This window comes from Saccopteryx bilineata, chromosome X (assembly GCF_036850765.1).
Source record: "Saccopteryx bilineata isolate mSacBil1 chromosome X, mSacBil1_pri_phased_curated, whole genome shotgun sequence".
Classification (NCBI taxonomy): domain Eukaryota; kingdom Metazoa; phylum Chordata; class Mammalia; order Chiroptera; family Emballonuridae; genus Saccopteryx; species Saccopteryx bilineata.
In genome coordinates, this window is record NC_089502.1 from 29,647,872 (window position 1) to 29,671,357 (window position 23,486).

The 23,486-nt window shown below is 51.3% G+C and overlaps 1 protein-coding gene across 4 annotated transcripts in view; it reads left to right on the plus strand.

Moving 5' to 3' along the window:
* The window catches only part of SEPTIN6 (septin 6), an 80,757-nt gene extending 57,581 nt beyond the window's left edge, over nt 1-23,176 (plus strand). Inside the window, exons 8-11 of one of the 4 annotated variants that reach the window (XM_066249697.1) lie at nt 8,870-9,002; nt 11,228-11,418; nt 13,645-13,689; nt 22,138-23,176. In XM_066249697.1, coding sequence (XP_066105794.1) covers nt 8,870-9,002; nt 11,228-11,418; nt 13,645-13,648 — 328 coding nt within the window. In that variant the 3' untranslated portion in view covers nt 13,649-13,689; nt 22,138-23,176. Of the gene's footprint in view, nt 1-8,869; nt 9,003-11,227; nt 11,419-12,220; nt 12,395-13,644; nt 13,690-19,329; nt 19,714-22,137 lie in introns of those variants that run through there. The other 3 variants (XM_066249696.1, XM_066249693.1, XM_066249695.1) reach the window with 3 other exon arrangements.
* Nucleotides 23,177-23,486: the final 310 nt, after the last annotated feature.

Below are 23,486 nucleotides of genomic sequence, written 5' to 3' on the forward strand. Positions count from 1 at the left end.
AGACAGGCTCCTGCATGGGCCCTAACTGGGATTCACCCAGCGACCCCCATCTGGTGCCGAGGCTCTGTCTATCTGGGGCTATGCTCGCACCCAACCTATTTTTAGCACCTGAGGCAAAGGCTCTGCGGAGCCATCTTCAGCACCCGGTGCTGATGTGCTTGAACCAATCAAGCCATGGCTGTGGGAGGAGAAGAGGAGAAGAGAGAAGAGGGGGGGGTAGGGGGGGAGAAGCAGATGGTCGCTTTTCCTGTGTGCCCTGATTGGGTAACTGAACTCGGACATCCACACACTGGGCCAGCGGTCCACCACTGAGCCAGTCAGCCAGGGTGGCAGGCATATTTCTTCACCTGATTCTTTTAAATGTGGTGCCCCAGGATTCTTTCCTAGGTCTCTGCTCTTTTCACTCTCTATTCTCTTTGCAGCTGTTTGTTCCTTTTATCGCAGCCCTCATTGCCACCTAAGCTGAAATCTTACATTTGAGCTCCAAACCCATTGATTTAACTGCATACTGGATGTTTTCGCTCAGACATTCCAGAGGTGACACACTTCAAACTCGGGTTGTCTAAAATTGAAGTTACCTTCTTCCCTCTGAGCCATACTTCTTTGCCAATGTTCCATGTCACAGCTCGTGGGACCACCACTCAGCTTGTTGCCCAAGCCCAAAAAACTGAAATAATCTTTGAGTCCTCCCAGGTCCTGGGATTTCTGCTTTCCTTACTCACCCTCAGGTCCTCCATTCCTTACCAGCTCTCTTTATTTTTTTTTAATTTAGTGAGACAAGGTGAGGCAGAGACAGACTTCCACATGTGCCCCAACAGGGATCCACCCAGAAAGGCCACTAGGGGGCGATGCTCTGCCCATCTGGATCCCTTGCTCCATTGTAACCAGAACCATTTTTTAGCTCTTGAGGCAGAGGCCATGGAGACATCTTCAGCGCTAGGGGCCAACTTGCTCCACTAGAGCCATTGCTGCAGGAGGGGAGGAGAAGAGAGAGATAGAGAGGGAAGCAAGAGGGGGAGAGTAGAGAAGCAGATGGGCACTTCTCCTGTGTTCCCTAGTCGGGAATCAAACCCGGGACATCCACATGCCGAGCCGCTGCTCTACCACTGAACCAACCAGCTCTTAACATGAAGATCTTGTCATTTTTTACTTGGATTGTTGGAAAGTCTGTCCTTAATGCAATTGGTTTTCAACCTTTTTACATTTGGGGACCAGTGAAAATAGGAGAATTATTCCGGGGACCACTAATGCAGAAATGATCCTGAGCATAAATTAATTCACCTAAGATTATTAGGTCTATAATCTCCATACAACATCAGGGTGATTAACTCTTTCACAGACCAGCATGAAATTTCTGGCAGACCAATTCATGGACTGGTGGTTGCAAAACACCACTTTAAGCCCTGATTGGATGGCTCAGTTAGTTAGAGCACTGTCCTGAAGCACAGAGAGGTTGCTGGTTCGATCCTGGTTGGGGCACATGCAGGGACAGATCATCGTACCTCTCTCTCTTTCTCTCTCTATTTCTTTCTCTCTCTCCCCCCCTACTAAAATCAATAACTATAATTTAAAAAGGAAAAGAAAAACACTTTATGCAACAGCCAGAGTTCTCTTTCTCATTTTTAAATTGGATCAAGTCAGGCTTGCTTAAAAGCTTAGAGTGGATAAATGTCCAAGTCTAATATGACATCCAATGACTGCTCTCTCTTGCCAGATTCAGGGACCACACCTCCCACCACTCCACAGCATACAGCAGACTCTGTAGCTCCGTCAGACTGGGTCTGGCTCCGCAGCACACGGCAGGCTGTAGCTCTCACCACTCCGCAGCACAGGCAGACTCTGTAGCCCTCACCACTCCGCAGCACACGGCAGACTCTGTAGCCCTCACCACCCCGCAGCACACGGCAGACTCTGTAGCCCTCACCACCCCGCAGCACACGGCCGACTCTGTAGCTCTCACCACTCCGCAGCACAGGGCAGACTGTAGCCCTCACCACCCCGCAGCACACGGCAGACTCTGTAGCCCTCACCACCCCGCAGCACACGGCCGACTCTGTAGCTCTCACAACTCCGCAGCACAGGGCAGACTGTAGCCCTCACCACTCTGCAGCACAGGGCAGACTGTAGCCCTCACCACCCCGCAGCACACGGCAGACTCTGTAGCCCTCACCACCCCGCAGCACACGGCCGACTCTGTAGCTCTCACCACTCCGCAGCACAGGGCAGACTGTAGCCCTCACCACCCCGCAGCACACGGCCGACTCTGTAGCTCTCACCACTCCGCAGCACACGGCAGACTGTAGCCCTCACCACCCCGCAGCACACAGCTGACTCTAGCCCTCACCACTCCGCAGCACACGGCTGACTCTGTAGCCCTCACCACTCCGCAGCACACGGAAGACTCTGTAGCCCTCACCACTCCGCAGCACACGGCAGACTCTGTAGCCCTCACCACTCCGCAGCACACGGCAGACTGTAGCCCTCACCACTCCGCAGCACAGGGCAGACTGTAGCCCTCACCACTCCGCAGCACAGGGCAGACTGTAGCCCTCACCACCCCGCAGCACAGGGCAGACTCTGTAGCCCTCACCACCCCGCAGCACAGGGCAGACTGTAGCCCTCACCACCCCGCAGCACACGGCAGACTGTAGCCCTCACCACCCCGCAGCACACGGCTGACTCTAGCCCTCACCACTCCGCAGCACACGGCTGACTCTGTAGCCCTCCCCACTCCGCAGCACACGGCAGACTCTGTAGCCCTCACCACTCCGCAGCACACGGCAGACTCTGTAGCCCTCACCACTCCGCAGCACACGGCAGACTGTAGCCCTCACCACCCCGCAGCACAGGGCAGACTGTAGCCCTCACCACCCCGCAGCACAGGGCAGACTGTAGCCCTCACCACCCCGCAGCACACGGCTGACTCTGTAGCCCTCACCACCCCGCAGCACACGGCAGACTGTAGCCCTCACCACCCCGCAGCACACGGCAGACTGTAGCTCTCACCACCCCGCAGCACACGGCAGACTGTAGCCCTCACCACCCCGCAGCACACGGCAGACTGTAGCCCTCACCACTCCGCAGCACACGGCAGACTGTAGCCCTCACCACCCCGCAGCACACGAGACTCTGTAGCCCTCACCACCCCGCAGCACACGGCCGACTCTGTAGCTCTCACCACTCCGCAGAACAGGGCAGACTGTAGCCCTCACCACCCCGCAGCACACGGCCGACTCTGTAGCCCTCACCACTCCGCAGCACACGGCCGACTCTGTAGCCCTCACCACTCCGCAGCACAGGGCAGACTGTAGCCCTCACCACTCCGCAGCACAGGGCAGACTGTAGCCCTCACCACTCCGCAGCACAGGGCAGACTCTGTAGCCCTCACCACCCCGCAGCACACGGCAGACTGTAGCCCTCACCACCCCGCAGCACACGGCAGACTGTAGCCCTCACCACCCCGCAGCACACGGCTGACTCTAGCCCTCACCACTCCGCAGCACACGGCTGACTCTGTAGCCCTCACCACTCCGCAGCACACGGCAGACTCTGTAGCCCTCACCACTCCGCAGCACAGGGCAGACTCTGTAGCCCACACCACTCCGCAGCACACGGCAGACTCTGTAGCCCTCACCACTCCGCAGCACACGGCTGACTCTGTAGCCCTCACCACCCCGCAGCACACGGCAGACTGTAGCCCTCACCACCCCGCTGCACATGGCAGACTGTAGCCCTCACCACTCCGCAGCACAGGGCAGACTGTAGCCCTCATCACCCCGCAGCACAGGGCAGACTGTAGCCCTCACCACTCCGCAGCACAGGGCAGACTCTGTAGCCCTCACCACCCCGCAGCACACGGCAGACTGTAGCCCTCACCATCCCGCAACACACGGCAGACTGTAGACTGTAGCTCTCACCACCCCGCAGCACACGGCTGACTCTGTAGCTCTCACCACCCCGCAGCACACGGCAGACTGTAGCTCTCACCACCCCGCAGCACACGGCAGACTGTAGCTCTCACCACCCCGCAGCACACGGCAGACTGTAGCTCTCACCACCCCGCAGCACACGGCAGACTGTAGCCCTCACCACCCCGCAGCACACGGCAGACTCTGTAGCCCTCACCACCCCGCAGCACACGGCAGACTGTAGCCCTCACCACCCCGCAGCACACGGCCGACTGTAGCCCTCACCACCCCGCAGCACACGGCAGACTGTAGCCCTCACCACCCCGCAGCACACGGCCGACTCTGTAGCCCTCACCACCCCGCAGCACACGGCAGACTGTAGCCCTCACCACCCCGCAGCACAGGGCAGACTGTAGCCCTCACCACCCCGCAGCACACGGCAGACTCTGTAGCCCTCACCACCCCGCAGCACACGGCCGACTCTGTAGCCCTCACCACCCCGCAGCACACGGCAGACTGTAGCCCTCACCACCCCGCAGCACACGGCAGACTGTAGCCCTCACCACCCCGCAGCACACGGCTGACTCTGTAGCTCTCACCACCCCGCAGCACACGGCAGACTGTAGCTCTCACCACCCCGCAGCACACGGCAGACTGTAGCTCTCACCACCCCGCAGCACACGGCAGACTGTAGCTCTCACCACCCCGCAGCACACGGCAGACTGTAGCTCTCACCACCCCGCAGCACACGGCAGACTGTAGCTCTCACCACCCCGCAGCACACGGCAGACTGTAGCTCTCACCACCCCGCAGCACACGGCAGACTGTAGCTCTCACCACCCCGCAGCACACGGCTGACTCTGTAGCTCTCACCACCCCGCAGCACAGGGAAGACTGTAGCCCTCACCACCCCGCAGCACACGGCCGACTCTGTAGCCCTCACCACTCCGCAGCACAGGGCAGACTGTAGCTCTCACCACTCCGCAGCACAGGGCAGACTGTAGCCCTCACCACTCCGCAGCACAGGGCAGACTCTGTAGCCCTCACCACTCCGCAGCACACGGCAGACTGTAGCCCTCACCACTCCGCAGCACAGGGCAGACTGTAGCCCTCACCACCCCGCAGCACACGGCAGACTGTAGCCCTCACCACCCCGCAGCACACGGCTGACTCTAGCCCTCACCACTCCGCAGCACACGGCTGACTCTGTAGCCCTCACCACTCCGCAGCACACGGCAGACTCTGTAGCCCTCACCACTCCGCAGCACACGGCAGACTCTGTAGCCCTCACCACTCCGCAGCACAGGGCAGACTGTAGCTCTCACCACTCCGCAGCACAGGGCAGACTGTAGCCCTCACCACCCCGCAGCACACGGCAGACTGTAGCCCTCACCACTCTGCAGCACAGGGCAGACTGTAGCCCTCACCACCCCGCAGCACACGGCAGACTCTGTAGCCCTCACCACCCCGCAGCACACGGCCGACTCTGTAGCTCTCACCACTCCGCAGCACAGGGCAGACTGTAGCCCTCACCACCCCGCAGCACACGGCCAACTCTGTAGCTCTCACCATTCCGCAGCACAGGGCAGACTGTAGCCCTCACCACTCCGCAGCACACGGCAGACTGTAGCCCTCACCACTCCGCAGCACAGGGCAGACTGTAGCCCTCACCACCCCGCAGCACAGGGCAGACTCTGTAGCCCTCACCACCCCGCAGCACATGGCAGACTGTAGCCCTCACCACTCCGCAGCACAGGGCAGACTGTAGCCCTCACCACCCCGCAGCACACGGCCGACTCTGTAGCCCTCACCACCCCGCAGCACACGGCAGACTGTAGCCCTCACCACCCCGCAGCACACGGCTGACTCTGTAGCTCTCACCACCCCGCAGCACACGGCAGACTGTAGCTCTCACCACCCCGCAGCACACGGCAGACTGTAGCTCTCACCACCCCGCAGCACACGGCAGACTGTAGCTCTCACCACCCCGCAGCACACGGCAGACTGTAGCCCTCACCACTCCGCAGCACAGGGCAGACTGTAGCCCTCACCACCCCGCAGCACACGGCAGACTCTGTAGCCTTCACCACCCCGCAGCACACGGCTGACTCTGTAGCTCTCACCACTCCGCAGCACACGGCAGACTGTAGCCCTCACCACTCCGCAGCACAGGGCAGACTGTAGCTCTCACCACTCCGCAGCACAGGGCAGACTGTAGCCCTCACCACCCCGCAGCACACGGCTGACTCTGTAGCCCTCACCACCCCGCAGCACAGGGCAGACTGTAGCCCTCACCACCCCGCAGCACACGGCAGACTGTAGCCCTCACCACCCCGCAGCACACGGCAGACTGTAGCCCTCACCACCCCGCAGCACACGGCAGACTGTAGCCCTCACCACCCCGCAGCACACGGCAGACTGTAGCCCTCACCACCCCGCAGCACACGGCAGACTGTAGCCCTCACCACCCCGCAGCACACGGCAGACTGTAGCCCTCACCACCCCGCAGCACACGGCAGACTGTAGCTCTCACCACCCCGCAGCACACGGCAGACTGTAGACTGTAGCCCTCACCACCCCGCAGCACACGGCAGACTGTAGCCCTCACCACCCCGCAGCACACGGCAGACTGTAGCTCTCACCACCCCGCAGCACACGGCAGACTGTAGACTGTAGCCCTCACCACCCCGCAGCACACGGCAGACTGTAGCCCTCACCACCCCGCAGCACACGGCAGACTGTAGCTCTCACCACCCCGCAGCACACGGCAGACTGTAGACTGTAGCTCTCACCACCCCGCAGCACACGGCTGACTCTGTAGCTCTCACCACCCCGCAGCACACGGCAGACTGTAGCTCTCACCACCCCGCAGCACACGGCAGACTGTAGACTGTAGCTCTCACCACCCCGCAGCACACGGCAGACTGTAGCTCTCACCACCCCGCAGCACGCGGCAGACTGTAGCTCTCACCACCCCGCAGCACACGGCAGACTGTAGCCGTCACCACCCCGCAGCACACGGCAGACTCTGTAGCCCTCACCACTCCGCAGCACACGGCAGACTGTAGCCCTCACCACCCCGCAGCACAGGGCAGACTGTAGCCCTCACCACCCCGCAGCACACGGCCGACTCTGTAGCCCTCACCACCCCGCAGCACACGGCCGACTCTGTAGCCCTCACCACCCCGCAGCACACGGCAGACTGTAGCCCTCACCACCCCGCAGCACACGGCAGACTGTAGCCCTCACCACCCCGCAGCACACGGCTGACTCTGTAGCTCTCACCACCCCGCAGCACACGGCAGACTGTAGCTCTCACCACCCCGCAGCACACGGCTGACTCTGTAGCTCTCACCACCCCGCAGCACACGGCAGACTGTAGCTCTCACCACCCCGCAGCACACGGCAGACTGTAGCTCTCACCACCCCGCAGCACACGGCAGACTGTAGCTCTCACCACCCCGCAGCACACGGCAGACTGTAGCTCTCACCACCCCGCAGCACACGGCAGACTGTAGCTCTCACCACCCCGCAGCACACGGCTGACTCTGTAGCTCTCACCACCCCGCAGCACAGGGAAGACTGTAGCCCTCACCACCCCGCAGCACACGGCCGACTCTGTAGCCCTCACCACTCCGCAGCACAGGGCAGACTGTAGCTCTCACCACTCCGCAGCACAGGGCAGACTGTAGCCCTCACCACTCCGCAGCACAGGGCAGACTCTGTAGCCCTCACCACTCCGCAGCACACGGCAGACTGTAGCCCTCACCACTCCGCAGCACAGGGCAGACTGTAGCCCTCACCACCCCGCAGCACACGGCAGACTGTAGCCCTCACCACCCCGCAGCACACGGCTGACTCTAGCCCTCACCACCCCGCAGCACACGGCTGACTCTGTAGCCCTCACCACCCCGCAGCACACGGCTGACTCTGTAGCCCTCACCACTCCGCAGCACACGGCATACTCTGTAGCTCCGTCAGACTGGGTCTGGCTCCCGAGTATTCCAGTCTCTGTCCACATGTGCCTTATAACATGCTGCTCTCTTTGGAGGATATTTCCTCCTCTTTTTTTACCAGAATACTTCTTATTTATCTTTTTAAATCAATTAATTAATTATTTTTAAGTCAGAGGGAGGGAGGTAGATTATTTCATGTACCCTGACAAGGATCCTCCCAGCAACCCCCATCTGGGGCTGATGCTCAGATCAGCCAAGCCACTGGCTGCTAGGGGAAAAGAGAGAGAAGGGGTAGAAGGAGGGGAAGAGAAGCAGATGGTCGTTTCTCACGTGTGCCCCGACTGGGGATCAAACCTAGGAAGTTCATACACCAATCTGGTGCTCTGTCTACTAAGCCAACCAGCCAAGGCTCCTATTTCTTTAAAACTAAGTCCAGGCTGGCAGCAGCAAGACTTAGCATAGGCATCTCCCATTAGACTGAGTTCCTGAGTGGCGGGTACAGAGGCTATTGGCTCTAGATATTGAGTGACCAGCATTAGTGTCACTGAGTCTTGTGCCTAGCACATGGTGGAGTCTCATCAACTGTTTATTGCAATGGTTCACAAATGTGGTCAGTTTCAGAGCCAGAACCTAGCAGCAGAGTGGAGTGGGAAGGCCCAGAATAAAAGACAAAAGAACCAGCTTCTGGTCCCAGCTGTGCCTCTAACTAGCTGTGTGGTCTTGACCAAGTTGTCTAACCTCTCTGGGCCTGTTTCTTCACCTATAAAATGGGAATATAGAAGCAGATGTTCTAAGTCATTCCTAGTTCTAGTACCTCTCCAGTTCACCCGTCAGCCTCAAACAGCCCTGTAATTCTGCTGTCACATGCCAGCCCAGCTGCCTACAGCTTTGTGGTTCTGTTTTTACACCTCTCCCAAAACTGGGGAAGGGAGGATTCTTGGGGCCAGTTTTTATCAAATAGGAGCCATTCCAAAGGCAGGGGAATTAACCTGACCATGTTCACAGTTTACAGGAGACGTATGAGGCCAAAAGGAATGAGTTCCTAGGAGAGCTCCAGAAAAAAGAAGAAGAGATGAGACAGATGTTTGTCCAAAGAGTCAAGGAGAAAGAAGCTGAACTTAAAGAGGCAGAGAAAGAGGTAAATATGAGCCTATGTGTTTGGCGAGAAGGGAAAGGAAGCTGAGCTTGGACAAGGCCGGGGCTTCTGCCCCAAAAGCACAGCCAGCCAGAGTCTTGCAGCCTCCAGGCAGGAATGGGGCACAGAATCTGTAGCCCCGCTGCGGCTGCCACAGAAGAAGCTGGGCGACATCTGTGTCTTCTTGATCCTTCATTCCCTAAGGCTGGGATGTTTTCTCAGTTCACATTACTCAATTCTCTAGAGTAGCGCTATCCATATAGTAGCCGCTAGCTACATGTGGCTATTTAAATTGAAATTAACTAAAATTAAATAAACTTTAAAACTCAGTTCCTCAGTCACATTAGCTACATTTCAAATGCTTAATTCTCATGTGCCTCGTGGCTGTCATATTGGACAGCACGGTAGAACATTTCCATCGCCACAGAAAGTTCTGCCGGGCAGCACTGCTCGAGTCAAGACCTCACGCAGCCCCTTGAGGTCAGGTGCGAACTGATTCTTTTCTCTCTTCCTGGGAGTTCGCAGCTGAGAAGGGACGGTTGATGACTGTCTTGGCTGTTGGGCCACATCCCAACTGCTCTGATGGCTATGGCGAAAGATGGTGCAAGGCAGTCCTGGGTACCTTGTTGAAGTCTAAAGCAATAACAGCTGGGGCATTTCCCTAGTCATTTGAATATTCTGTTCCATTTCATGGTGGCATTAAAGAAACATCTGGGCAGCTCTAGCAAGTTTTTAAACTAAGGCTTGACAGTCCCTCTGGGGTTTTCTACGTAAGCCGTGCCTGACAGAGTGCAGTCAGTCCTCTACCCTGCGTCCGGGTGCCCCTAGCAGCTCCCTCACTGCTAACACATTACACGCCCTCAGCTCCAGCTCCGACCGCTTCAACAACCGCTTCCACCCCTCTGGGCCTCGAAAGCCATGATGAAGGGAGGCACTCCGTTACTTCCCAAGTGTCCTTCCCCGTAATCCGCTGTGACTCTCCAAAGCTCAGGACAAGGGTATTGATTTTTTTTTTTTTCAGTTTCACATTTCAAAACAAAAATGTCACCTGGTACTTTTAAGAGGAGAGGTAAGGGGATCTCAAACAGAAATGAATGAAAAGCCAAAGGACAAAGCCAGGGGAAAGCAGCTGATAAGTAGTGCCTCCACCACCCTACCCCGAGGGACCAGAAAAAACTGGCTTACCCTGCAAGTCTGTCCTTCACCACCCCTAAGTGGCGGCCCCAAATACCTCTAGGATCCAGAGACCTGGCCCGCTTCACGGTATGCTACAAGCGCTGCAGATTACTAAATTGTCTCCTGAAGCCTCAAAAGAAGTAAAATGATGCTTGGTCTGCTCTTGCTGTTCCGGACAGTTGGTCACATTCCACTTTGTCACCACCTGGTCCTCTGCATCCACTTCCACAATGACAGTCCAAGACATTCCTGCTGGTCTCTGGCCCCATTCAGGGCTGGGTACTAAGCCTCCCTTAGTCAAGGCTGAGGTCTCCACACTCATTCCATTTTTTAAAACTTTAAAAATTCTCTTTTCATGTCCAAGAACAAGTACTTCCTTTGACCAGGTTTGGCATTGCTGAAGTTAGCTCTGTGGTCCATGGTGCCTCTCCCAGATTGGAGGGGACCAGAAACGGCAGGGACCTCTAACTTGTAGGGGGATCCCATTGTATAACCCTCTACAGAATGGGTGGACCCTGGTTGGGCAAATTCTTTAACTTCTCTCACCTTCTGTTTCCCCATAAAATATGGATAATAACAGAATCTACCTCATAGGAGTGTTGTGACAATTAAATGACTTCATATACTCACAAAAATTAGGGGATATTTCAAAATGAATATGAAGCGATAAAATATCCCCTGATTTTTGTGAGCAGTATACATATAAAGTGCTTATAAAAGTCAGCGCCTGGCCTACAGTAAACACTCAATAAATGCTATACTATTATCACTGATATTATTACTAACCATGTCTGGTAACTCTTTGAAATAGAATATTTGGTTAAGCAGAATGCATGGTTCCCTGACCATATTCAGGAGCAGAAACTTTGAGGTAAAAAGGCAGAAGGGGACTATCGAGAACACGGTGCCATCATAGCTCTCTGGCAGAAATGTCGCCTAAGGTCCTGGAGCCCTGCAGGGACGCAACCTTGCCAGTCCCCTGTCCCCTGGGCTCGGCTGGGCTGGGAGCTGCCCACGGGGCACTCCCCCCAAACTCCGTGCTTTCTTACCAGCTGCACGAGAAGTTTGACCGTCTGAAGAAGCTGCACCAGGACGAAAAGAAGAAGCTGGAGGATAAGAAGAAAACCCTGGATGATGAAATGAACGCTTTCAAACAGAGAAAGGCAGCGGCTGAGCTGCTTCAGTCCCAGGGCTCCCAGGCTGGAGGCTCCCAGACTCTGAAAAGGGACAAAGAGAAGAAAAAGTAAGTGGGAGGCTGCGCTGGGTGGGGCTTCCTTCTGCCCCCCCCCCCCCCCCCCGCTTACCCCCTCAGGGCACGGCCTGGAGGCTGCGGGGCTGCGGGGTGGTGAGCAGAGGTGGCTGGGGGCCACTGGCCCGCTTTGGGGACCTGTCACTGGATTCAGTGTCCCCGTGGGACCTTCAGGTTTCCTGAACTTCGGGAACTGAGGGTAGACCCTGGAGGCCCAGCCCTCTGTTGAGCCTGCTTAATGAAGTCCTGCAAACTCCTGCAGAAGGAGAGGGAAGGGAAGGACAGGAAAGGAAGGAACGTGAAATAGAAAGCAAAAGGAATGTGAGAGGGTAGAAAGACGAGGGGCGCAAACGATGAGAGCTGCAAAGTTATAAGAAAGAGATGAACAAAAAGGACAGTGGGAGAGAGAAGTGCAGAAGCCTCTGGGCGCGCTGTCTCCCTGAGTGGCTGGAGCCCGCGGGGCTTCCCGGCTTGGCCGCTACTCCCCACCTGCCCGCTGGGCTTCCCGGCCTGCCCGCTGCTCCCCACCTGCGGCGCCTGCCTCTCCGTGCCGCTGAGCCACTCTCCGCTTCAGTTCTCACTAGCTGCTGGCAGCAGGCCCAGCTGCTGCTGCTGACAGCTGTAGCCCAGTTTGGACTCCTCACCCTTTGCTGTCTATCCTCTTGACTGCCGCTGTTCCCAGCCGGGGGTACGGGGAACCTGGTGGGAAGCCCTCAGCTGCTGGTGCACTCCAGGTGCTCCATCCGCAACCGGGGGAGTGATTTTACAATCTCTCTTCCCCCTGGTATTTGGTAAGGCAGGAGAGCGTGGGTTCGTGGTTACCGCGTGGGCCAGTTATCCGGACCCAACCCATTCCTCATCCCAGAATCAGAGAAGAGAGAAGCATTTCTCACGGGACCTCTCCAACAGCAGGACAGAACCCCTTGGTCCTTTGTGCTCTGTAGTTGTCTGTGCGGTGACTCGGGAAGCCCTCCGAAGGAGTGGTAGGCAATGTCCTTACTAAAGGGGCCTGAGGATCTGAAAGATGTCCATGGTCAGTACTGCACTCTGTTCTTAGCCACTTGTTCCTGACTCAACTATTGAATATTTGCCAGAAGCAGGAAATGTCTTTTCCCCTGTGCCTGGCTTTATCAATTAGGAATGAAACAGTGACTTTTGTACAGTATTAAAATATTTTATATTTGAAGGCACTCAGTTTTGCAATCCCATTATTCTTTATTCAAAAGTATAATTTGAACTTTTTCACCAAGTAGTCTAGATATTTATGTTACTGAACCATAAAACTATGTCAGATTCACTAATTCACTCTTTCTGGTATTATTTGGAACTAGCCATCAGGAAAAAAAAAAGGCCCTTTGGAAACACTGTGTATTAACTGATCTCTCATGGTGTGTTAGCTGAGCCAGCAGGAATGGATTCCTATTTTTAAGATCAGAAAAGTCTAAATTTGTCTTCCAGCTCTAACCTGCTGCCTTCATAGCCCTGCGGTTTTATTTACTCAGCCCCTGGGCTAGTTTCACAACCTGCTTGCAGGAATTAGAAAATTCGCTGTTCAGACCCCACTGACAGACACTAAACTAAATATTCTCGACTTTGATGTCAGTGGAAGTTTCTCCCAGACCAGGTTTGCTCCCAGTTGCTTCAGATGACTTGATTCCCTTCCCCAACCCCAGTCAGAAGATCATCTTTCCAGTCTCCAGGAGTATTTGGGGTTGGTGACAGTACCCTTTTCCAATTCTGAGTGGGTGACAACCTTACTGGCATGTGGCACCTCAAATTAGCAATAAGAGCCTGACAAAACAGACTGTTCTGTTTCATACTTCCAGATGCGTAAGTGGCCCCAGGCCTGGGATTCTACTATAATTCCTTTCAAAGTTAGCTGATTTCTGTAAGACCTATCATGAGACCTGTGTCACTCTGGTCCCATAGTGATGATGGTGGTGACGGGGTAGGAGGGTAGAAGTGATAGTGGCATTTTCTCTTGAGAGATGGTGGTTGGATGTAGTTGTCACATACTGAGAATTTCCTTTGGCTGCCCTTAAAGAGGTTAAGAAAGAGGACCTGTGTATCGGGATCCCTACCAGCCCACCCTCCCCTCTTCCCTTCTTATTCCCCCTAATATCTCCTTTGACCTCTAACTCTTCATTGTTTGTGTGAACTCATAATATTTGGTTTCTCCTCAAGCTCACTCCACCTTCATCAGATCTTACTGTTTTACAGTTAACTCTGCTGTTTGCTGCATGCTGCATGAGACCCAGGGTCCCGGTAAGCTTTATTAACTCTAAATAGAACTGGCAGTGGCTTCTAGAACACATCTCCCCAAATCCCAACCCCCTCAACACACATATCTAATCCTAAAAGAAGCTGCTTTGTTGTCCTAGCTGGTTTCCTCTTGTGACTTAGAATATTGAGAAATAGTCTGGTGTGATTTTAAGCATACATGTGGAATGTTTGCTGCCTGATTAAAAACGGGGTATTTTCAGATGTCTGCTGCTGGAACAGCTGGGTAGCATCGGTGGATCAATATTGGAGGCTCAGTTCTGGCTCTTTCTTTCTTTCTTCCTCTCTTCTTTTTTTCTTTCTTTCTTTCCTTTTTTTTATTCTTTTGACAGAGACAGAGTCAGAGAAAGGGACAGATAGGGACAGACAGACAGGAAGGGAGGGAGATGAGAAACATCAGTTCTTTGTTGCAGCTCCTTAGTTGTTCATTGATTGCTTTCTCATGTGTGCCTTGACTGGGGGTCTACAGCACAGCGAGTGACCCCTTACTCAAGCCAGTTTGGGATCAAGCCAGCGACTTTTGGGCTCAAGCCAGTGACCATGGGGTCATGTCTGTGATCCCACACTCAAGGTAGTGACCTCTGCACTCAAGCTGGTGAGCCCACGCTCAAGCTAGTGACCTCGGGGTTTCAAACTTGGGTCCTCTGCGACCCAGTGCTACACTCTATTCACTGCACCACCGCCTGGTCAGTCTGGCCATTTTTTTTCTTAAAGAGCCTTAATCATTACTTTCAAAATAAACTAAACAGTAGTGAGGAGGGCGACTGTTGGGTTCAGCAGCCCTGTCCTGCAATTCCCACAGTGGCATGGACTCCTAGGTTTCAGATAGTTCCAAGCTAAACAGAACTTGTTCCTCTGTTTCCCCCTGGTGGCTATTTCTTACCAGAACTATTCAAATTCTCAAATTCCCTTTGGCTATGTAATCCCTCCAATCCATAATGAAAGCAGAAGAACCTGAAGAGCTTTCAGATATTATAGAGAGCTCCTTACATTTAATTCTACAGGTACCAGCTTCATAAACACCTACCTTTGGTAGGATGGGTTCCTGAGGGCTACAGAAGAAAAGAAAGCAGTCCCTGGCATCACATAATTTATAGGTTGATTATAGCAATGATTAAGCACCTTGTAGCTGTTCTACCAGACTCAGGTAGTAGACTGGGAACATAAATATGTTTAACTTACACAATTAAGCATATTGCTATTTTTTAAATTTTATTTATTTATTTTTATTGTTTTAAGTGAGATGGTCACTTCTCCCGTGAAAGGAGAACCGGGGATCAAACCCAGGACATCTGTGTGCCTGGCCAATGCTTGATCCACTGAGCAAACAGGCCAGGGCCTATTTACTTATTTTTAAATGTTTTTAAATATTTCTTTTATGGATTTTTTTAGAGAGAGGAAGGGAGGGAGAGAGAGACAGGAACATCTGTTCCTGTATGTGCCCTGACCATGGATCAAACCAGCAACCTCTGTGTTTTCAGACAAGGCTCTAACGACTGAGCATCCGGCCAGGGCTAAGCTTATTACTGTTTTTTTTTTTTAACTTTACCATAGAAACCTTTAAACAGGAACAGATGCAAAGAGAGGATAGCACAGTGCAGCCCCGGTACCCACAACCCAGCCCCCAACCACTGTCAACACAGGCCAATCCTGTTTCACCTATTTCCCCAAACCTGCTGGGTTATTATAAAGCAAAACCCCCATTATTTCATCTGTAAATACATTAACACGGGTCTTTGAGAGATAATGATTCTTAAAACAAACAACAAAAACATAATCACAATGCCACCATTATCATACCTACAAAATTAACAAATCATTAACATAAAATTCCTAGTCAGTGTTCAGAATACTCCAATTGTCTCATAAATGCCTTTGCATTTGTTTTGTTTGGATCAGAGAATATAAAATATTGAGAGGGCTTCTCCCTACTCACCAATGTAGTTATGATTTAAATAGAGAGCCTGCTGTTCACCACCAAACCAATGGCTACAGCTATTACATTGGAGACTTTGGGCAGCTGGCGAAACATCCTATTTTCAAGCAAGTCCCAAAGAGGAAGTCCATAGAGGCTTCCAAAACATAAGGCTCATGAAATTGGGCCAAAAGAAACAACCATAAAAGAACAATGAAAAGATTTATTGTCTAGCTCAAAGGCAAGTCTTTAGAGCCCTATTAGTTGACTGGAATTACACAGCAGAGTCCCACTCAGGAAGAGTGCCACTTCCTAGAGCGTCTGTCCTCTTCTGTGGTCCCAGTGCCTTGCAAAGTATCCGACACCCGTAGAAGCTCAGCTCACGTGTATCTTCTTTGTTTCTCCATTTTCCATGAGGAGAGTAGAAGAGATCAATTTTAGTAAGTTAGATTTCAGTTGATGAAACTGAGTTAATGTGGTCTGACATGATCTGGTTCAGCTTTCCCTGAGTAAATCATTGTTAGTGGCCCTTACTAAAGTGAATTCTGGAAAAACTATAATTTAAACCTTACTTGATAAGTGAAAGGCAAATTGACAAACTGCGGGAACAGCCAACCTCAACTCTAGTAGTTTGGGTTTTGCTGGCAGGCTTCTCCCCAGAGGACCACAAGAGCAGTTCCAAAGCAAATAGAGGAGAGGTCTTGGCTCCCTGGGATCCAAAAGCAGGAAAGGCAAACTGTCCCCTCCCCAAGGCCCTCATTCATGGGGGGGATCACAAAGGCCACCTCTCATTAACTGGAGTGAGGCTCACCGTTCCTCACTGGTCTTGAAGTTGCTTGAGGCACTATTGTGTGCCTGAAACGGTAAGAGAGATAATTCTTCTGTGACCCGTACACAGTTACAGATACTATAGCTCAATGGTTACGGGCCCCTGACACTTGGGCAGCGCACAGTAAATGGAGGAGTGCACAAGTGCACATGTAGCAAAATACGTCAGTCCTCCTGTGAAGCCCAGAACAGAGGCTGTTGCAGTCCTTTCTCTAGGCAGTAGACAAAGAATAAAATAAGAGATGAGCATTCATATGACATTCTAAATAGTTTTCAAAGTGCTTTTCCATATACTGTGGTACCTTGAGATATGAATTTAATTTGTTCTGTAACCGAACTCGTAAGTCAGTCAACTCGTATATCAAACTGCCAATACTGGACCTGTGCGCCAACGCACCAACTAGCGGCAGCTTCCTAAATCACGACTCGTATCTTGGAATTTTGCTCGGATCGCAAACAAAAATACGGACCGAGTCGCAGCTCGTATCTTAAAAATTCATATGTTGGTCTGTTTGTATCTCAAGGTACCACTGTATCTCATTTTCGCCTTACAACAGTCCTATGAGATAGGGAAGAAATAATCTTTAGTTGACAAGAGTAAGTGGAGAAGGGAGGAATTTAAGAGACTTAACCAAGGATACATAGTGAGTTGGTGGCAGAACTGGAACAAGAATGTAGAACTCCTAATTCATAGTATAAATTTCCATGTGTCCACATGCGTGTGTGCGTAGGTGTAAGAACGTATTCACTCTGAGGAAGTGACTATACAAACGCACTCACATATGCATATGCTTTTAACTATCCCTCCCAAATATCTAATAGTCTTTATTTAATGAGATAAATGTATTCTTCAGGTAAAAAACAGGGCCTTCGCTCCGTGGCCAAGCGTCCTCCAGGACACTGTGGTATGATTCAACAGCCCAGGGGTTCAGGCTGTAAATCTGGCGGTGTCTTTTTCTTTGTGATCTGGGAAGACCGTTTATTTCCCCGTGTCCCTCAGTCTCCTCCTACGTCAGATGGGGATGGATACTACTTGTCCTGTTTGTGTTGCCAGAAGTTTAAGGGAAAGAAAGGTCAGAGTGCTGTGTGGATATGCCCTGATAATGGATTTCTGTAGTTCAAGTTTTCAGGGAACTGTTGTCTGAACCAGAGGCTTCTCTAAAAACTCTCGCCCGGGGGTACCTCTTAGCTGATTAGGACTGCTTTTGCCCCAGGGTGCCTGCGTAGCTGTCTGGCACTGTTCCAAAGGTTGCCTGAGGTGACAAAGCTCAACCTCCCCTGCTTTCCCTAAGGCAATCACTCCAGTGACCTGACACCACCTGGACATTTGCTGGAGGTATTCCTACACAAGATTAGGGGCCTTAGTCAGGACCTAGTAATTAAGAAGAGAGGGAAAGTATCTTTGAGATTGTTGATAATTAGTTTGCTATCTAATACCACTACTGCTGCCCCTCAGAGGTGTGTGTGGGTGTATGAGCAAGAAAGCATGTTCCCAGCAACCAATGCAATATAGGACCTTAAGACCACCTGACATAGCTACCTATATATTCTAATTTACCCATTAGTCATCATGACAGTTTTCTTCTAACCTTTTCTAATATTAATCCATCCATTCATTAACCCAACTTCTCCTTTTATTTTCAGTTTGGGCTTCCTGTAGACGCCCTTTTCCTGCACAACAGAGCTGAGCCTCCCTTTATTTAATTACCCCTTGACACGACTGAGGGCACACAACCTGTGCCCTCCCCTCTCTTCCTGCCAAAGTTTGTAGAAGCCCGAGAGTCTGAGAATGGTGTCTGGACTCCGGTCAAGAAGCCAGCAGTCATGCGGCTTAGAGATGATGCACCGTGCGTCTCACTTTCCCTCCCAGGGTCCCTAGCTAGCCACTCCCCGTCTCCATCTTTCCCAGACGGTACCATGTTCAGGGGCTCATCTGCTACTCTGCACCACCAGCGGCCCTGTTCGAGCTCTGACAGCTGATTGCTTCCCTGAGGTATCTGCATCTACCGTGGCTGTCTGGGCACCAGTCAACAAGTCTTTCCCCCTTCTTCACTAGTTGCCCTCCACCTCCTAACAGAGCCACAGTGCCTTCTCAGAGACCTCCAGAAGGAGATCTTTTGGTGCCTTTTCCTTTTGGCCTCTCAGCCCAGCCCTTTCCAATTTTGATTCATTCAAAGTAACTGTCTTTAAGCTGTGTTAAAAATCCAGAATAAATTTATCTCCACCAAGTCCCTCCCAGACAACACAACTGCTGAAGACAATAGCATGGATTTCCTGTCTCTATAATTCTGGGCACCCCACACCTGCAGAAGGGGAAATAAACCTGAATATTACTACGTATATTACCAGCCTAGTGTCTGGAATGATGGGCTTAAGAAATTCTCGGAGGCATCCTCCTCTGTAATCTCCCTCCGGGCTCCACACCATCCTCAAAAGGCAGGGCCAGGACCAGGTATGATAATCCCGTGTCATAAACTGCCAAACTGAGTGGTCAAAGAATCAGTGTTTTCAGTTTTGGTTCGATGACTCTTCTGGTCTATTTATTTGGTGAATGTGATAATGAGTTTTAACTTGTATTTTACACGTGTCCTCCTCCCCATATGAAGAGGTGACACTATTAACTGGAGAAGAAAGAGGTGTTATTCCTCGGAAGGTCCCTAACTTTATCTCCAGTCTAACTATTTAATATTTTATAAATATTTCATCCTTGTATCGATAATGGTGGCCACCTGACAATGACTTTGGGAAACCGTCTGAGGTATAGAGCGCTCCATTGTCATGCCCAATGGTCTTTGGTGTTGGGCCAGTGAGATAGTGAGAGCTGGAGGTGAGCTGGCGATCATCTGTGGCTAACACGCCCTTTCTCTGCCCTTCCTTTGCAGTAACCCATGGCTGTGTACTGAATAGTATTCCCCGCTACAGCTGGACTGGACTCCATTTAGCCTTTTAAGCCAAAGTTCCTTTTTAACTGACAGCTTTCCTTCGGGGCGCCAGGAAGCTGGGTCTTCTGCCCCTGCCATGTACTTCAAGTCCCACCACTTCTTTTGAGTTCTGCCTCCTGGTGTCACTGGCACTGACCAGGAAGTCGTTACCTTTTTTTTGGTGGTTGTTACTTTTTTTTTTCCAAAACACAGTCTAGGAAGGCTGTGCTAAACATTCAGGCCTTTTTGAAGTGCTAAGAATGGGCAGAGGGGTTGTCCTCTCTTTAACAATAGATAAAAATAGAAAGCAAATAGTAGAAACAATAAAAGCAAACATGCATACTATCTTTTCTTGTTGGTAGTTGTTGATTTGCTAGTAGTGGCCAGAGACAAGGACGAAGGGGTTGCCGCCAAAGGTTACACTAGTTTCTGGAAAGACCCTTGTCTCAGATTGGGTTATTTTAGGAAAACCAGTGCTTAGCAGTTTTGGGGTTTTAAAAAAAAATAATCTAGACACTTGGCCAGTAACTCAGAGAGATGCTAAATTAGGGCTGTCAAGTCTTCTGGGAAAAGGCATCTGATTTGCAGCTTTGATGTTTCCTTGTCCAGTTTCACAGCTGCTTCTCACGCATCCCTGACTTAAAACAAAGGACTGGTCTCCATCCCCCGGGTAATTATTTGCATCACAAATTGAGCCCCTTCATTCACATTTGTTTACAGATTAAGTACTTGAGGAGCTCTGAAAACTTCAAAAGTTTTAGAACCAAGCAGTCTTTGAGAGAATTTCAGAGACTAGGCAGGAATTTTGCATTAAGGGAGAAATTTTGGTCCATAAGACAGCCATGACCCACCCTTTTTGTAAGAAAAAAATTGAAGCCCAGAAAAGTGAAGGGACTTGCCAGAGGTCCCAGTCCTGTTTCGTGGCAGAAGCCAGGCCAAACTCAGTGGCTTGTGACTCCCGATCCATTTCACAAAAGGATTCAGTCTGTTCATATATGTTGCCGGAGACAAGGTCTTTGATGCTCAGAGAATAGTATCAGAAGGCCTTTGAGGGTTTTTTTCCCATAGAAGAACATCCAAGGGATGGGTGGGTAGGTGTGGGCAAAGTCGAAGACTCCAGACCAGCTCGTGAACGGAGTGCTTCTGCTGACAGTAGGGTCACCAGCACCTGTTAGCTGGTCAGCCCAGGCACGCATGCGGTGGACCAGCGCGGCTAGTAATTGTCCATGTCCTCAGTGAGAATGTTGCGGAATGAAGAAATAAACTCGGATGGGATCGGGAGGTCTCTTTGCAAGGCAGGAAGCTTGCAAGAGCCAAACAAAGCCCCGGGTCAGCTTTATTACATAGTGCAGAGCCACATGCAAATAAGGAAGTCTCCCATACAAAGTCACACATCTGAGGCGTAAACAGGAATCCATTTAAGGCGTAAACAGGAATCCCCCCACCATGCATAACTGAAATCAACCTACATCAGAACAAACAAAGGGTGAGAGGAAGGGCATGTAAGTTGCCTCTAGCAACTTAAACAAGTAGGTGGGGGGATGGGACAAGTATAAATACTCAGCTTCATAGCCAATATGGAGTTGTGGGGAAAGAGCTTAGCCTTTAGCTTAAGCCTTAAACTGAGAGGGCTTTGCCAGCTTGCAGTCTCCCACACATGCATATGTTGAACAGGTGCCCTGGACAATGCTTACCATCAAGAAAGTTTGGAGGCCCTGGCCGGTTGGCTCAGTGGTAGAGCGTAGGCCTGGCGTGCAGGAGTCCCAGGTTCGATTCCCGGCCAGGGCACACAGGAGAAGCGCCCATCTGCTTCTCCACCCCTCCCCCTTTCCTTCCTCTCTGTCTCTTTCTTCCCCTCCCGCAGCCAGGGCTCCATTGGAGCAGGGATGGCCCAGGTGCTGAGGATGGCTCTGTGGCCTCTGCCTCAGGTGCTAGAATGGCTCTGGATGCAACAGAGCATCGCCCCCTGGTGGGCATGCCGGGTGGATCCCGGTCAGGCACATGCGGGAGTCTGTCTGACTGCGCCCCAGTTTCCAGCTTTGGAAAAAATGCAAAAAACAAACAAACAAAAAAAGAAAGTTTGGTAAACAAGCATAAAACCTTTAGAAAGTCAATTAACTCTATGAAAAGAATTAAAGTTATTTTATTGGGTAGTTTTTTTTATTGTGTTAAATTTATTGGGGTGCTATTAATGGTAGTTTTCTCACTGAGGACAGAAAGTTTTTTCCCCCTTCAGTGAAAAGGTGTTCTAATGAGTACAATTTTTTTGCCATTTAAAAAAAATACTACATTAACTACTCTGTTTACTTTTGGTGAAACAAAACCAGTCATTAGAAATGGTCCACGCTTTTATTTTTCCAGACTGGAATGGAATGGTTTTCCTGAAACATCCCCATGTGTACACACACACACACACACACACACACACCATTTCTCTTAAGCCAAGAAGTTGGCTTTTCCTAGGGGTAGTGCAAATCACTTTTGTTTTTGTTTCCTGTTTTAATCATCTGGCATTCCCTTGTGGCTGTTAATATGTGTTTGTTTTGAATTAAAACAAGAAACTTGAAACCAGTGTGTGGTGTTCTTAAAATCTCTCAGCAGATTTCCGAGTGGTGATAGTCCATCGGTGACCCCACTTCTAACCTGTCTTCTGCCAGTATAATCTGTTCTGCCTCACACTGCCCCCTGCCCTTGCCCTGTCTTACTTTGAATGTCCTTTTTCCTTGGCTAATTTCATGTTTTCTTTCTCTTTTCTCTCTCCCTCTCCAGCTTTTTTTAATCTTGTCTTCAGCAGCTGCACTAAGTCTAAAGGAGAAGACTGCCATTATAGAAGAGTTAGGGCTCCACATTGTCTCAAACCAGAAACCAACCAATTCCCTGTCTCCCCAAACTGTGTGCACTTACGTGCGTGCACACACACACACACACACACACCACACACTCAGCAAGTGTTCATGTGTCCCTGTGTCCAGGCAAGAAGCTCTCTCCTGGCTTACATGGTATTTTAAATGGAAGTGTCTTGTCCTAACGTAACAAGGCAGGAAAAGAGCCGTCAGAGCTGGAGAATGGACCAAGTGTAACCTCAGAGAGACAACTAACTGCAGGACGACTCACCCAAGTGTAAGTGACTGGGGCAGGAGACCTCAGCTGTGGGTGTGGCAGTGCTGTGCACAAGTTTTCGTTTGAGTTTTTATTTTCTTTTTAAATACAAATTCTCTGGTTCAAGAGGTTGACTGTCTACAGCAACTATTAGCCATTTCTAAATATGGAAGAGAAAGTCAAGCGACATTTGAATCTTCTCCGGCATTCACAGACCTTCTGCAGGCCCCAAGCAAGGGGGGAAATGGAGCCACTAATACTCAGTGGAGAAAGAAAACACGGGAGGGATTTAAACTTAGTGAGAGCAAAATTAATTCCTTCACCTTTCCAAGGCTAGTTGGTGTTCTGAGAGAGAAATCTGTTCAACTTGGGATCTGGCCGGAGAGCTTTAATGTTGATAAATCTGCCTTGAATCCATTGGGTTAACTTGCATCAAAATACCATGCGAGTGTGCTCACTCCCGTATATCCCTACAACCGTTGCCATCCCACTAGCCAGTGTCTCTTGAGAGAGCCTCTGCATGTTTTTCAGACTCTGTGTGTGTTTTTCTTTTCCTCTCCTTTATTCTTTCTGCTCAGAGGTGTGACCAGTCACTACCCCTCTCTGGGGCTTTCATTCATCAGCAGAGACATCCCAAAACCAGCACTGTTTAGCTCGATACCTTTCTAATATCCATGTCAGTTTTCAATAAAATTCAAAGAAATGCTCAGTGGCTGTGTGAATTGATCTTAAACCATTAGGTGATGTGGCCCACCATGGAATGTCTTAGGAGTGCATGGCTGCCTTCGGAGTAGACGCTTTGAGGGGCTCCGGGAGGCACCATCAGCCCATGTGCATTCTCCCTATGTGGGCTGCGGTGCCCCTTCCTTCCTCCGTCTGAATTTGAATTTCCCACGGTGGGGAAGGATTGGGGTGGACAAGATACTACTTTCCCTTCATTAGCATAGATCGAACCGACCTGCTGAGCTGACTATCATCTGGGATGATAGATGAAGTGGACTGCCAGATCCTACAAAACA